The sequence below is a fragment of the Sinohyriopsis cumingii genome, chromosome 1, assembly GCF_028554795.1.
Source record: "Sinohyriopsis cumingii isolate HCF-2022 chromosome 1, ASM2855479v2, whole genome shotgun sequence".
Lineage (NCBI taxonomy): Eukaryota > Metazoa > Mollusca > Bivalvia > Unionida > Unionidae > Sinohyriopsis > Sinohyriopsis cumingii.
Genome location: NC_142961.1, coordinates 81,559,622 through 81,577,219, shown reverse-complemented (window position 1 = coordinate 81,577,219; position 17,598 = coordinate 81,559,622). Strand labels below are relative to the sequence as shown.

Here is a 17,598-nt window from a genome sequence, read left to right as displayed (position 1 = left end):
CCTGGAACTCATTGCTCACTGTTCTAGCCTGGAGCTCATTGCTCACTGTTCTAGCCTTGAACTCATTGCTCACTGTTCTAGCCTGGAACTCATTGCTCACTGTTCTAACCTAGAACTCATTGCTCACTGTTCTAACCTAGAACTCATTGCTCACTGTTCTAGCCTGGAACTCATTGCTCACTGTTCTAGCCTTGAACTCATTGCTCACTGTTCTAGCCTGGAACTCATTGCTCACTGTTCTAACCTAGAACTTATTGCTCACTGTTCTAGCCTTGAACTCATTGCTCACTGTTCTAGCCTGGAACTCATTGCTCACTGTTCTAACCTGGAACTCATTGCTCACTGTTCTAGCCTGGAACTCATTGCTCACTGTTCTAACCTAGAACTCATTGCTCACTGTTCTAGCCTGGAACTCATTGCTCACTGTTCTAGTCTGGAGCTCAAGCCCAGTGCACTGATTTCAACACTGAACACATAAGTGATGTAGGAAGATGGATTAGTGTCCTAATCATAAATGTTGATTTTTTTGTCTGATGTGTGACTTTAATGCAGATATAGATAGATAGATAGGCTAGTTCCAGAATTTGACAGTTCTACCTGGTTGTGTTGGCCAATTCAAGGAATACCTGAATATGCCAAAATTTACTGGTTGTGTCAGCCCATTCATTGAATACCCGAATCTACCAGTCCTAACTGTCTGTGTTGGCCAATTCCGTGAATAATTTAGAACTATACAGAATAACTTTTTTAGATCATCGATGATAAATATATATCCACTATTTTATGCAGTGATAATTGTAAAATTGTGAAAGTTCTTGCAAGTTGCACAGTTGTCATCAAAATATAAGAAATTGGATGACAAAAAGAGCACAGTTGTAAACATGATCGAGAGAAAAAAGTGAGATAGTACCATGAAAAAATAAATGCATTTTTCTGAAATGACACCCAGTAAAGGATGTGGTGTACACCTTCCATAATGAGTATTTGGAGAATATAAAAGTGCACTAGTCAGTGAAATAACAGGCATGATCAGTAAAAATTGTGTTTTGCTGTTCCTTTAGAACAAGATAAGATCCTTATTCCAAGCACAGCAAACCCATTACATTATCACTCTATCTGATCCAATTGAAACATATTACATTATCACCCTATCTGATCCAATTGAAACCCATTACATTATCACCCTATCTGATCCAATTGAAACCCATTACATTATCACATCTGATCCAATTCAAACCCATTACATTATCACCACATCTGATCCAATTCAAACCCATTACATTATCACCACATCTGATCCAATTCAAACCCATAACATTATCACCCTATCTGATCAAATTCACACTAATCACATGTATCACCTTATCTAATCCAGTTCAAACCCATTACATTATGATCCTATCTGATCCAGTTGAAACCCATTACTTTATCACCACATCTGATCCTTTTCAAAGCTTCCTTTTGAAACAGGCAAATACTTTGCATAATGGTTATCATGCATAGCAAGTTGAAAGCTTACAAACCAAATGATCTAAAATATCATAGTATATGAAATTATGCAAAGAAATCCTTTGAATATATTGCCCCAAATGGTGATATACTGAGAGTCATTAGTCCCCTTGGTGTCAGATTGAGTGAGAGAAAAAACAATGCAAACTTTGTTAGAATTGGGGTTCAGGTTACAAATTTGGTGGTTTTGATGCACAAATGAGTGTAATGGGAAACACTGAATATCTTATATGAAACTCAAGATCTTAGTATATGACAATTTACAAAGATCTCCATTGCTTTTGAAAACCTTGTAAAGCTGTACAGTTAATTGGCCATACTCATAATTGGGCCAGTTATTCAATCAATCGGTAGAAATAATCATTGCCAACATAAACAAATTTCCAAAATATACATTCAGTCTAACATTCATCTTGACATGGCTTGAATTTTAAATCAGAATTAAATAGTGGAAATTAAGGAGTAAACATTTGATTTGGGGGGTGATTGAAAGACAATATATTCTTAAAAGTAAATACTTTTTAACACACTTGCTGTAAACTACCACTGATTGTCTGCACACAACAAATTATCAATACCATTCATGAACTTCCAGCAATACACATTAGCAGATAGCCAGGCAGATTAGATGGCTAGCAAAATTTCCAACTACTACAAAACTATGACTCACCATAGTTAATCAGTTCTTTAGCCAGTACTGCAATGCTGCTAGTCAACGAATAGTGGCCACATGCTGAAGCAGCTAAATGCTGACATAGAATTATTATGCAGCATTGATATTGGCATGCCAGCGCCAGCGATGTTACCCCTGGATACCGCAGCTGCCGAGCTGCTTCAGCGCATGACTTGCAGTGTGGTGTGTGTGCATCCATCCAGGCATGTGGACAACTTAGTAGTAACTTACTTGATTTAAAACATTTTTTCAAGATCGCGAATCAATTGGATTATTAATATTGACCAACAATTTTACACTTAAATATACTACCAAGCCTGTGCATAATGTCGAACTCGAAACACTCAAGTTTAGTCTGGAATTACTTCAAACTAAATGCAGTTGACGAGTCCAGAGCAGATTGCACACTTTGCAAAGCATGCATTTCCATAGGTGGAAAGGATTCTAAAAACTATATGACATCAAATCTTGTCCAGCACTTGCATTGCAAGCACATCGTCGAACATGGCCTGTTTCTGGCAGATAAAAAAGAAAAGGATGCTACGCAGTTAACCTCAGCAGCTGCAGCATTTCCTCGTACTCTTACTATTGATACTATGCTGGACCAGACACAGCCATTTGCATTTGACGACCCAAGAGCTATTAGTTGGCACAAAGCTGTTGCAGAATTCATGGCAGTAGATGTGCAACCATTTTCTGTTGTTGAAGACATTGGATTGCGACATTTGATGGCCAATGCAGAACCTTGCCGTAGTTATTTATAAGAAATCCATTGCTATTGAAAACCTTGCCAGTTATGTACAAGAAATCCATTGCTGTTGAAAACCCTGCCTTAGTTATTTACAAGAAATCCATTGCTATTGAAAACCTTGCCATAGTTATTTACAAGAAATCCATTGCTGTTGAAAACCTTGCCATAGTTATTTCAAAGGATGCCCAAGATAAATGTATAAATTAATTTTTATGTTGTATCAAACACCTTGTTGTTAGAAACATTCTTGTAGATACCATAATAATTTTGTGACATGGAATAATACTAATATTTGGTTCTTTATGATTTATATTTTTCCAGGTTTTGCATACCTATCAAGGGCACAACTGTGATGTTCATCTCCTCTTACCATTTGGCCGTCACCTTATCTCTGTTGACAGGGACAGTCATGTTATTGTCTGGGATGTGGACACGGAAGGTATTTTAGTCATTAATACAAAAATGATAGTGTTTTTGAAAAATTTAAATCAGTCAAACAACTTTGAGAAATTTTTTGAATCCAAACGCAAGATGTTTGTTTCATACATTTCAAATTCAAATGCATACCCTAAGGACTCATATTCTGTTCCAGAGTTTCCATTATGCTCACTAATAAAGTATTTTTAAATTTAAAATAAAGCATCTAACCTGGCTTATGCTAATAGGTTTATTTTTCTCAATGTGTACGCGTGTGTTCAGTGTATACCTGAGAGCATATATATTTAATTCCTTCTAAATATCGATAATATGGGTGAAATGATTAATCATTATATAATCTGTCTATATTCCTTCCATATAAATTCTCATTAATACAAGTGGTGAAGAATCAACACTAAATGATACTTACCCTGTACAAGTTGATCTAATCTTCAGCAGTCATAAATAATTATTAGCTGTTTGCCTTTTTATTCTTTAAATTGAGACTTCATTCGAGACAGTTGTAGCTGGCAAATATATTTATTTATGTCAGTAACAATGAAGAACTATTCACAACCCACATTTGCCTTCAACAAATTAGCAAGCACATGGTGACAATTGGGTGGAATGAAATATGTGCACACCCCCCCCCCAATCCTGTGCTGACTATTTAATCCTACCTGTATGTCTGCCACTGATAACCTATATCACTGTCAAGAAGACTTTCCAGATATGGCCACTATGTATGATTTACTGATCATTGAATAATCACTTTTTCACAAAGTTTTGATGATGCATCACATCTGGCTATCCTTCTGGTGTGTCTAGCAGTGAAAGATGTTACATTCAATTCAGAATGGTGGTTTTGCTTTGCCCAGGTCCAATAACCACTAATCAGAACTAACTGTAGTTTATTGTGTGTGTGAAATACCAGAAAGTATTGGCATCCAAATTCATCAACAGTAGATACAAAGCAACAGAGAAATTTCATGCAAAAGGGGGCTATTAAACGATCTGCAATATACTTAAACTGTACATGGGGAAAAAGTTTCGATTGAATGTGATTATGGGATAAAGCAAAATTAGCACAGAAAGGGGAAGAATCATACATGCCAACTCTTCTGCTTTTGGCATAATCGTTATGCTTTTTTTTCACCCAATTACATTTTCTGCTAAACTATATGTGCAATATGCTTTTCTGCTACATTAAGAAAATAATGTAAAAAGAAAGCAACAAAAAGTTGTTTTGTCATTGTTATTATCATTTCTTAAATTCCACTCATATAAATTTGAGAATATTCTTAAAAAGATGACAGCTGCATATGAATAGCATAAGACCACTTTCCTTATTTGCTGACCATAACAACTGTGTGACCCTTTTACAAGAAAACAGATGGGTTTTATTAAAAGTGAACATTGCCTAACAGATTCATTTATTGATATTCTAGTTAGTTAGTGGACTGGTCAATATTTTTAAAGAAAATGGCACCAGATGTTAAGGGAAAGGCTTTACGGTGTGAGTTGTGGATATTATATGATGGAAAGTATTAAAGCAGATGGACCTTTTAAACTTCAAAATGGGACATATCAACACTGCTTTACAAATTTTAACAGAAGAATATGAGAGTAATTGTGTGGCTGGAGGTGTTCGTGGGCTTGATTGGCAGATTGTACCTTCTTACAAGGTGTCTGCTTTATTTGGTTATCGTTATCTAGAGGGTGATCGTTGTCGGTGTTGTTGCCTGGATTGAGTAAGTATTAATATAAAGTGTGAAACTTATAGATGGATTAAGTAGAGATCTAAGCAGATATATAGAACAGAATGACACGAGCCCCCATGGTCCTTTTGCTTGTTTCTTCTCCAAACTATTTATTGTCTCGCCTCTTTCGGCCCTAAAACTTTGGGTAGGTGGATACGTAGATGCATAGATACTTGGATAAGTAGGTACATGGATACGGCTATTTCCCCTTGTGCTTTCAAGCTTTCATCACTTCTACTGCCAGATTTGTGTCCTTCGACTTCCAGACATCCGGAACCTCAGATAAATGTTTTAGGAGAGAATTTCATCTAAATTCAAGTCTCCTATGTTTTGTTCCTCTTGCAGGAAAACGTAGACTAAATTTTGTGATGGGGATATTAAAACCAAGAAATTTTGTGTTTGAAATATGCCCCTTGTTTAACGTAATCAATCAGGATTAAATATATCTACTGCCTTTTATAACTAGACACCAAAATTGTGGTCAGCCTGACTTCTAGATTTCCAAATAACTGATTCAGGACAATCTCAACTTTGACATTTTTTTTTGCCTGTCTCTCTGACTGTTAAATAAACAAAGGCTTAATTAAGAATCACTTCCTCTCACAAGACAGACATTAAAAATCATTGCAGTATAGTGATTTAACATGCACCTGTCCCCATAAATCTTTAATAATTGTTGTCTTGCCCAGATTAATATGCTCTTTATAGATCGACAGAAATTTGCACCCTTACATCAATGTAATACAGCATGCTGAGCACCTCACCATGATCATTGCAGGAATCCAGTTCACAATCATTCAGCAAAAGTTACACATGTAGACTAGTTGAAGTGAGTGCTGATGGAGCAGCCTGAAATGGCTTAAAAGGTTGATTAAAAATCAGATACATAATAGGTAGTCTGTTTGGAATTTTGAAAAAAAAAACTTGTTATGGATGAGAGTTGTAAGAATAAATGACAAGTCTATATCTGACTGCAATCTGTATATTCGTAATACAACCAGTATGTCAAGACATAAAAAGCTGCACCATGCTTCTATTAAGAGACCTAAGCTGATAGTACCGTCAAGTTTATATGTTTCGATAATGTATCATTTTGATATAAAGCATTTCACCCTTAAATATCAATCAGATCAAATTTGTGACACAGGTCAAGGACTTCTTCTGGTGCCTAGTGATTTTGGATATTATCATAATTATTAGCAATATAATAACTGAAATTAACATAATTATAAGTATCTATGTTAGGTTTCATGGTAAGGGCAAAAATACATTGTGATTTTGGGCTAAATATAATTAGTCATTTTTATGATCCTGAATGCTAATATCTGATATGAACTTGTCACATTGAGTATCACCTTTACTGATATGTATTTTGAAACCAGATTTGTTATTTAGTAAAATATCCTATGTGGACTATATATATTTTTTCAAATTCCTATTAAACACAATGAGTATCTTTTGAGGGAAAAAATGTATATAAAGTTGTTTTGGTTTCAAAATTGGAGAAAGTCTCAATGTACAGATGTCGTTAACTTCTATTTTGCAACATTAAGATGAAAGCACAGGATAAAGGCCATCTCTAATATGTGCAGAGATTCTGTTACATAAGATAAGAGAAAGTTGCAGGTGCATAATAGAATTTTATGTAGATTCAAAAGTGACCATTTTATACGAATTTATATATGATTTTCAAATCAGCAAACAGATCAACACAAGTCATAGAACCAGTAACAGAAAGAAGCTAAGTCATATCCATCCTTCTAGTTTACATATTATGGGTGTCTTCAGCCCAAATTATGAATATCATAGTAACAATATTTTGAATGATGTTGACATGTTGATAATGTCCAGTAATTCCTATTGGCTAGACTGGCGAAGCAAAGGGAGAAAAAATTTTTATGGAGTAAGGGACATAACTCCATGTCAGTTTGTCCTGGGCAAGATGACTTCTGTAAATATCCCTGCATTATAGCTAGAAACTTTATCCCGTTTCATTTTTTGCCATGACAAGATATTGCAGATTCATCAAATACACCAATAAAAATGAAAACTAAGATAGCATATTCATCAAATACACCAATAAAAATGAAAACTAAGATAGCATATTCATCAAATACATCAATAAAAATGAAAACTAAGATAGCATATTCATCAAATACATCAATAAAAATGAAAACTAAGATAGCAGATTCATCAAATACATCAATAAAAATGAAAACTTTTGTAATATGTTGATACTCTCACACTACACATCAACATATTTGACAAGCTGGCTTTTGAGATTAAAAACACTTATTTTTATCAATTTAATTGTTTGCCAACCAGAAATATATATCCATCTCCTGAAATTATAACATAAAATAACGGCTTATGGATGCTACAGTGTAGTTCTAAGGTCAGAATCAAATATGTATCAAGAACTCAAAGATAGTAAACATGTTGACCTCCAGGCCCCAAGTGGCCAAGTGGTCTAAAGCGCTCACTGTTACGGATCACTGCCATCTCACCTCTGTCTGCTTGAGTTCTAGTCTCAGCCTCGGCTAACGTTGGTACGTGAAAAAGCCTGCCAGTGGCTTCTCGTGGGTCAGTGGTTCTTCCCGGGGTTTTCCAGGGTTCTTCCTACACCAATTATTCTGGCCACCATGTATAGCCTGTCTTGTGCTGAAAAATGGCGTTAAACCCTACAACAACAACAACAGCAGCAACTTGTAATAATTATCTTAATATACAAACTAAAATCGTCAGCAAGTATTAGTTATGTAATATGTTGTTTACAATGGAAAAAATCCCACAAAAAGATGTGAGTAGTAAGGTAGACTTCAATACTGACAAAGGTCAATGACATGATATAGACACACATAAAAATAGTGTTACTGAGTTCTTTCATATCTACTGGATGAGACTTAGTGGATGAAATGCATTTGTGACAAGGAAGAAACCTATTCATTTTGGGGTTCAAATGCCAAGGTCACTGGACTGAAAGGAGAAAGAACAGTTTCCACAGTATTATTTAGGTTCTGCACAACATGCTAAACAAATGTAGCTGGTATGCATTTGAGACAAGGTATGCATCTGTTGATTTTGAGTTTAAAAGGTCAAAGGTCCAGGTCATGGGAGCCCCAAGTAGGAAAACTGTTTGCACAGAAGTACTGAAATCTATGTCATAAACCATAACCAAACATTGTAGGTAACTTGCATTTAAAGCAGAGAAGGCATATGTTGATTTTGGGATCAATAGGTCAGAAGTCGTGTTTACCAAGATTGAAAGAGGGAAATGGTTGGTGCAAGACAACTTCGGTCTTTTACGGTATTTAACTTTGTGTACTTTTTGCATCTGAGACAATGAGGACACCAGCTATGAAGTTGGAACATGCTGTTTAATATTGCAGGGCAGTGTCACTTAGTGACAGTGATATATCATTTATGATTGCTAGGCAATGTCATTTAGTGACAGTGACATAGTGTCTAGTGTTGCTAGGAAGTGTTACTTAGTGACAGTGACATAGTGCATGAGTGAGCAGGGGTAGACACATTTTTAAAAAGCATTGTTGTCTAGTGAACAACCTGACAGAAAAGTCAAGCTTCTCAGCAGAATCATCTGGTTAATTAAAAATCATTTGGTTGCCCAGCTCTGATCTTAAGAGGATCAGGACAACAGAGCAATGTATTTTTCTATCTGTGGTGAGTATCTGCCCAAAGAAAGTGGATATTACATAAAAGAAGTATAATTATTATTATAATACTATTTGCTACATGGCAGGTGTACAAATGTACTATTTACGGTACTCTTGTTCTAAAATAAATATTATAGCCACCAGTGGAACTCGGGAAAATCCTAATTGGGATTGTTTCTCATTTAAGCCAGATAAATTAAATTTTATACAATGTTAATAGGAAAAACTGAATTTGGTTAATATTTTTGCTTTGGTCTCATTTGTGCATGAGATTTTCCTTTATTTATATGGGAAGATCAATCTTCTTAGCATATAGTCCTAATTTAGGATCAGAATACTGTTCTTTTACATTTGAGAAAATATTTGTTGCCTTCCATAAATTCTATTCTATAGCTTAATAAATGTGATCACAGATTTTCCTTTTATGCCATAGGTGTGTACCTGGAGATGGATTTTGACAATGAGAGTTTCAAGGTGACTGCTCTCATGCATCCAAGCACTTATCTCAATAAGATCTTGCTTGGGAGCAAGCAGGGTAGTCTGCAGCTGTGGAACATTAAGTCGGACAAACTGGTCCATCAGTTTACCGGCTGGAATGAAGAAGTAACAATCATTGAGCAGGTAATTGCTTTGCCAGCAATTCTTTGCATGAGCAGATAGGAAGACACAGGTGTTACATTGGTCCCTACTAAAATGCTTCTCAATGCACTGCTGCCCTTATATGACACAGGCATATTTATAGATTGGATTAGTCTGTTCAGGCTGTGTCTTATCATTGCTTCTTTAATTATTTGACTTCATAAAGTATTTTGTGCAATGAGAACCAATTATAATATGATTCATATCTCTGAATACCTTTAACAGCATTAAAAATAGGAAGGTCCCTTCTTTATAACATAGATCCCTGTTGTGGATTCTGTAAACAGCATTATAAAGAGAGAGCAAGGCTCCTTAAGATCTAACATGGTGCCCATGAACATTATAAAGTGTTTTGTATATTAAATTTATATTGTTTGCTTGACCTTTGTCTGTGATTGAGGCCAACATGACTTTTGACATGAATTTTAAGATATTTACTGAAAAGTTTAGTTCAAGACCTGACCTTGTTTACTTGTTTGGTATTTTCTGGATGAGAACTTGTTGACAAATTGATGAAGTTTTCTTATGTTTTTTTCTTCTTCAGAAAATGATGTTGTGATTTAGATTGTCAGGATGCCTATAAAGGGTTTTGGGTAAACAATTATTCATTCCTGTTTTAATATCAGTTTGTGGAATCACTTTTTGTTTGTGTTCGGTTATAACTTAAGAGGAATAATTCTTTGTGGAATTACAAAGTGCTTATTGACTTCTTAAAATAAAATGCTACAAGGGATTATTGAGCATCATTGACAGGCAGTCTGGATTATATCATGGTGGTACGTCATGACTATTGGTACATAAGCACATTCAAGACTTGGTACATAAGCACATTCAAAACCATTGAGATTCTTTCGGAACATTAAATACTTTAGGATTTGTGAAAGGACATTTAGAGTTTGGGGGGATTTAGTTATAACATGGGTCACCTTTATGGCTCCACGGCATAAGGGAGAACATGGCTTCTTCATTTATAACATGGGTCATCCTTAGGGTTCCCATGAACAGCATAAGAGGGAACAAAGCCCCTTCAGTTATAACATGAGTCATCTTTATGGTTCCCATGAACAGCATTATCAAGAGGGATTGCTGTACTTTCTGTGCTGCATTTACTTTATGATCATTAATTTTTAAGATTTTGTTCATTAAAATGTTTTGGAAATTTGCAAATGATGTAAAATAGTGCTGTTCACAACCAATTTTAGTATTCTGTTGAATAAATCTGTAACCTAGATTCTTATTGAATTTCAGTGGACTTTTCTTTTTGAATTAAATAGTTTTAAATAACTAATTTGGCGCTGAAATATTCTCTGACAGCCCATCATATGAAGAATTAAAGAAAAACTTTTTGTATTGGAAGGGATGAATTAGGTATATGTATACTTTATATATTTTTGTTGTCAACGATGCAATACAAAGACTTTGATTGCCTTTTAAATTAGATGTGAATATACCTAAAATGCTGTTATAAAAGAAGTCAAACAGTGTCTTGAAATGCTTTTGTTTTTTAAACCTTCATCTGTAATTGTCATTGTTTTCTTGCCTTCCACATTTGTGATTCCCCACCCTGCTGGAGGAAGAGATTAGGGATCTATCCCTTATAAGAAAATTTCAGCTAACAACTTTATATGAAATCTTTGGCCCAATTGTGTTGTACTTTATCATTCAGAAACTGTGATGACAGCTGCCATTTAATGGCTGTTGATGAAGTACAGTAGAATCTCGTTAATTTGAGCAACTTTGGGACAACAAAATTTGTTCTTAATTGGTAGATCAGATGAGAATGAATTGCTGACAACTAGATACCTTGTTGCATGCTGTTTGTCTACTATTTATCTTTTTATCATAGATTTTAGTGGGAAATTATGGGACAAGACCACAATGAACTATAATGTGTAGTGTGATCTTATGATCCCTCATAACTTTCTGTATTATTCTTTGCACTTTAATACTAGAGATAGCATACACTTTACCTGCAGATTGATTCTTATTTTCATTTGGTATATGCTCTTATTTTAAAGGCTCCTGCTGTTGATACAGTAGCTGTTGGTCTGAGGTCAGGATGGATTGTGCTGCACAACCTGAGATACGATGAGACTATCACACGGTTTCAACAGGATCGGGGACCAGTCACCTCTCTCTCCTTCAGGACAGGTAGGATTAGATAACTCTTCTTTTTTTCTTGCCAGGGATTTTGTTTGAGTGATATGGGATATGGACTGGGCCCATTATTTTGGGAAATATATTAATTTAGAATGCAGCTTTCTGGAGAATGTTGCTAAAATGAAGAGGATAATACATAATTTTAAAATACTTCATTTGGCCCTTGGAGCTTATTTAAATCATGATTTTGGACCTATTTGCAACCTTTGAGAACATGAATGTGAATATCATTATAAAGAAAAATCGTTATTATGTCAATTATTTATCTCACCTTTATCAAATGTGTTTTTTTCTTCTTTCCCTTCACTTGTATCAGTGGAAAAGAAAATGATAGTAATTCTTCTGGGTGCACTGCTGTTGCTTGTGTTTAAAAGTAATGTATTTATTTTGAAGAGGCAAAGGTATCAGTTTTACTCAAATGTTGCTAATATTAGTTTACTTTTTTTTGGTACAAAATTGTTAATGTCACTTGTATGTTAAATATTTAAGACATTTCAACTCTGACAAAATAGGGAGATGATTTAGTGTCCTTTTTGTTAGCATTAATTTGGATTTGTCCCTTTCTCACATAAAGGTTAGCATTAGTTTGTATTTGCCCCTTTCTCACATAAAGGTTAGCATTAGTTTGTATTTGCCCCTTTCTCACATAAAGGTTAGCATTAGTTTGTATTTGCCCCTTTTTCACATAAAGGTTAGCATTAGTTTGTATTTGCCCCTTTCTCACTTAAAGGTTAGCATTAATTTGTATTTGCCCCTTACTTACATAAATTTTAGCATTGATTTGTATTTGCCCCTTACTCACATAAAGGTTAGCATTGATTTGTATTTGCCCCTTACTCACATAAAGGTTAGCATTAGTTTGTATTTGCCCCTTACTCACATAAAGGTAAGCATTACTTTGTATTTGCCCCTTACTCACATAACGTCATTTTTCAGCACACAATAGGCTATACATGGCGGCCACTATTAATGGTGGAGGAAGAACCCGGGAAAACCCCGGAAAGAACCACCGACCCACGATAAGTTACTGGCAAGCTTTCTCACATACCCACATTGGCCGAAGCCGAGACTTGAACCGATGCAGACAGAGGTGAGGTGATAGTGATCCATAATGGAGAGCGCTTTAGGCCACTTGGTCACTCGGGGCCCCAGCATTAATTTGTATTTGCCCCTTACTCACATAAAGGCAGAAAGAACATGAAGATAAAGATCCACAGCAATGACATCATAATTTGAACATAAGTTAAATATTCATGTGGTCCTAGTCCACTCAAGAAATGCAGTAGATTTTGAAATAGCATGCATAGAATGGCAGAATTATCAGGCTCACATATGGACAGTGCCATACATATTTATCTGTTGGACCAGGCCACAACTATTCCATTGAAAGGTCAACATGGACAGGCAGTGTAATTACCATGTTTATAAATATTTATCTGTTGGACCAGGCCACAACTATTCCATTGAAATGTCAACATGTTTATAAAATATTTATTTGTTGATACCTCTTTAAAGTCATAATGCTGCTTGTAGGCCAGTTGTCAGATCTGCCAACCATACTGGAAAGATCAGGAGAATCCCGATTTATGGACCTATCTCCCAATTCACCGAGAGAGAAAAAAACCTATTTTTTTAAATACAAAAACATCATTTTCTGTTTCTGGTTTTTCTTTGTCTGGTATGTTTGTTAGTACTTTACCATATCTGGCTTGATTTCTTGTCTTCATCTGCCAATACAAAGAGATTGTCTCACAGTGTGGTTCTCTTTGTCCAACCTCATCAGCAAATCTCAGCATCATATTGGATACGTTTCTCAGCAAGAAGCATAAAAAAGAAGAAATGGAAGTAACTGATGGCTTTTCACCAGCAAAGAAAAAGAAATGTGATCAAAGATATAGAATTGATTGGGAGAAGCATTTTGCTTTCATTTGTCCATCAACTCGTGGGGCCTGTCATGCATTCTGCCACTGATGATCGACTCTTTCCACATTCAGTTCTGTGTCAAAATTGTAGATTTGGTAAAGCTGAAACTCTCTATGCAGATCATCAGTGTTGATTCCTTCCATTCAGTTGAAGAAAAGGGCCAGGTCCTTAACCAATACTACAGATTGTTTAGACACAGCTGCATTGCTTGCATGAATAAGTAAGTCATCCTTTATTGGGTTGCTCTCAGGAAAAAAAGGTTCAATCTGGCTGTCTGTTGTTTCCAACTTTTCGGAAATTAATGCTATCAATACTTTCAATACTCAGTGGTCAGAAAAAAACAGAACCAGCCAAAGAGCCAGCCTGTCAGCATCAACCCTGGAAGCTATTCTTGTTAGCAAATTTGGCACCCAAGGACAAATAAATGATGAACTTTTGCAGAAATGCAAATCTGCAACATACAATAGGCTGAAGGAACAAAAGTAGACATCTTTATAATGATATATACACCTTACTCTTGTACGTCCTGATTTTTTGCCCTGCCTTTTGATTTTTAATGGTGATTTGTGGACAAATTCCTGATTTTGATTTTTTCAATGTTGGCAGTTCTGCCTTGTATCAGTTTTTGTAGTGCTTTATCATCTTTTTGCCAGCACATTTAATATCACATGTTGCATAAGTTTATTCTTTATTTCCAACTTCTGTCCCAAAGTTTAGAATTTTAGTGAAGACATGTATTTTTATGGGCATCCATTTTCATGAATTTGTAAAAGAAAAATCACATTTTATAAACTGCTTAAATTAATTGATTAGGGAATGGGTTCAGTTGTTTCCACAAAAGGATCATTGTTGCTTCTTTAAATTCATTTCTTGTAGCATCTGTGATATTCAAAAATTGGTAACCCATGGAGAGAAAAAAATCCATTGTAAATCAGGAGAAAGAGTGCATGTTCCTTGTGAATTTCATTGACATATTTTTGCTTTCCTGTTAGCACAGTACTAATTATAAGTTTTTTTTCTTCAGATAATTAAACACAGACTGCTTCTCATGTGAAACTGAAATTAAAAGTTGCCTTAGATATTTTGTGATAGCGTGATAATAAAATGCTTGTTACAACTGTTTTCTTTATTTTAAAATGGTCCGAAAATTTTGCTTAAACACTTAGATGAATTTATCAATTCAGATGGCCACCCCTTTATGGTTTCTGGTAGCTCAGCAGGGCACATTGCAGTCTGGGATTTGGAAGAGAAAAAATTGCGATGTCAGATGAGAGAAGCCCACAATACCACTATCAGTGGAATGACCTGTTTGCAGAATGAACCACTGATGGTTACCTCAGGTGGAGACAATTCTTTAAAGGTAGGGAACCTAAACAGAGCTAGAAGTATTCCATTTCTCTATAACTTGGACAAGTAATATAGATTTTCAGGGCTAATAAATACTATAGTGGGAAATTAATATAAATTTTAATAGCTATTGCATGAGATGGGATGTACTAGGAGTGGAAGGCAAAGTAAAATTATGTCTTTGAGTTTATGTTCTTCACCAGATAGAATTTCTTTATCAGTTGGGTATCAAAGGAAATAATGTTGGTTTTGGGTCTCTTGATACAAGGGCTGTTCCATTAAAACATGTATGGGACCTTGGAAAGGCACTTTTAAAGTGGGGTACTCACCCATAGATGCAATTTAAAATTTTCTTATCATTTGTATACAAATTCTGTGAAATCAGAGTACCCTGGCATATATGGTTAAATAAATGCATTCCCTGGGTAACATATGTTTAAGTGGAACAGCCCTAAGAACATTTTGTTTGAATCCATTTGTGCTAGCTTCTTAGCTGAGATACTGCTTTTATGATTGCTGTGCCGAAAAACTTTAAAAATGGCATGTCTGACTTGAATGGTATGTCTAACTAGGGTGAAAATTTTGTTTGGATTCTATTTTTCTAGCTTCTTAGCCGAGATACATTTTTTGCTGTTGCCCATTAGGAGAAACTTTAATGGCATGTCTAGTCAGGAAGAAAATGTTGTTTTGGGCCTATTTTTCTAGCATGTTAACAGATATGTGATTTGTTAAATTTTACAAAGCTTGTTGTCTTCACTCTTTTCTGTTACTTATTTTAAGAGCATGGACTCATAACACAGCATTGGATTTAATTTGGATTTCCACTAAGATTTATTCAGGATTCAGGACTTTAGTCATTAGGACATGTGTCTGTAATTAATGGATCATTTGGGATTTAATCCGCAATACCATACATACTTTATACACACATTCATAATTAGTTGGTCCTAAATGAAATTGGTGCCCTTTGGACTTTCGGAGTGGATACTATGAGTCATCATGAAAAACATTTTGAAAAGTTGGTCAAATTGAATGGAGCCAGCTAGACCTCTATTAGTTATTTTGAAAATGTTCCTATAGCGATTTCTTCAAAAGATGGTCATATAGATATGGTGTTTTCACTGTAGTAGTTCTTATGTAAAAAAGCGATCTCCCAAGACAGGTGGTCTCTCATAAGAGGTGTGTGAAAATGGACTGGTTTTCATGGTCAATAGTTAGCATTGTTGAAAAATAAATAATACCCATACTCACTGTACATGTATCATATCCTTTATTCATAAATCTTGTTAAATATTGCATGCATTCCTCTCAAAATATCTTTATATAATAAAGATATACATCTATCAAACAACGAGTATAAAATTTATATTTCAACATCACATTAATATGTGCAAAAAATGAACAGTTAGATATGATGTATATAACTTATTGTAAACACTTATTCACTTGTTTTTTAAGAAATCCATTATACTTCTTTGTTGACATGTTTTACTCAGCTGTTTGGTCTGAACATGTATCTCCATTTCTGAGCAAAGAAGCAAAATTTTGGGATCACCATGTTGTAAAGGATATTCTTTAATCTCTTTTAAATGTGGGTCGGTGGTTCTTTACCGGGTTCTTCCTCCACCATTAATACTGGCCGCTTAAGCTGAACACTATTTTGCGAGCAGTCTCCCCTTTTTCATTTCTTTCAATGACATTTAATCCTTTCTTCCAGTGTTAAAAGTTTTCTTTTTTTCAGCAGAGGTTCTGCCATTGTTATTAGTGTTGACGTTATAAAGACTATCGGTTTTGATCAGGTTTTGGGGAAATGTGGAATAAATATATATTATGTACCAATGAATGGAACCAAAAGACATAATTAACTCATCAAGAAACAATACATTTATTCTGAGACGAAGTTTAAATCAACAGCGTTATAGCTCGATAAACAAACGTTGCGACCATCTGCACCCAGGTAAACAGATGGTGGCTTGGTGAAACACGAACAAAAGAATTAAAAAATAATTTTGAAAAAATCCGGAAATGATTCTCACTTACTAGTATTAAAGACAATGAACTCATTCACCCTCCAGGCATTATGGATTAACTGGAAAGACAAACGATGTACTCAAACCTACACTGAATCCCTTTCAAACGATTTCTCACTGGAACATAAGGACTACAGGCGTTTTGTGAGTTTTCATAAAAATAAAGAAAAAATGCAAACATCTAAATCGACTGTGTATATCCATCATTACTCCCTTTGATGTTACTCTTACTGGCTATTCATATCACTTCGGCACTACAATGGCAGTTAGTGACATGTACTTTAGTCTGCTTTACTGCAGTTTACAAATGACACCATACGCTGGAGTTGTAAATTTCACAAAACTAATACTGTAGCAAGACAAATTCTTTTTAAATACTTTATTAGAGCAATCTTTACTATTTATGCAGTCTTTGTTACAAAGGATTAAATGATGGTTAGAGGTGTTTATCTCGATATATGGTTTTTCAACTATAGTGTTATTTAATGTACACTTTGTTTGCATACTACATTTATCCCGAGCTCTAGTGTTTACAAAGGATTAAGTTAAGGTCAGTGGTGTCAATCTGTTTTGTTTGTTTGGCGGTGCGGTCATTCATAGCAGTGTCAAAATGCATATTTTGCCAAGAAATCGCTGTCGCTGGTCGCGTTCAGCAGGTGGTCGTTCATAACAGAGCATTTATATAGTAAAATCGATCCGTGCATTACGATTGTGG

General features: G+C 35.1%; 1 protein-coding gene across 2 annotated transcripts in view; it reads left to right on the top strand.

The window, feature by feature from the left end:
* LOC149807231 (WD repeat-containing protein 36-like) overlaps window positions 1–17,598 on the top strand; it is a 75,182-nt gene that overhangs the window by 7,812 nt on the left and 49,772 nt on the right. For both annotated transcript variants that reach the window (XM_089963810.1, XM_089963804.1), the window contains exons 4-7: window positions 3,255–3,372; window positions 9,218–9,405; window positions 11,442–11,574; window positions 14,691–14,866. In XM_089963810.1, coding sequence (XP_089819936.1) covers window positions 3,255–3,372; window positions 9,218–9,405; window positions 11,442–11,574; window positions 14,691–14,866 — 615 coding nt within the window. The remainder of the gene's footprint in view (window positions 1–3,254; window positions 3,373–9,217; window positions 9,406–11,441; window positions 11,575–14,690; window positions 14,867–17,598) is intronic.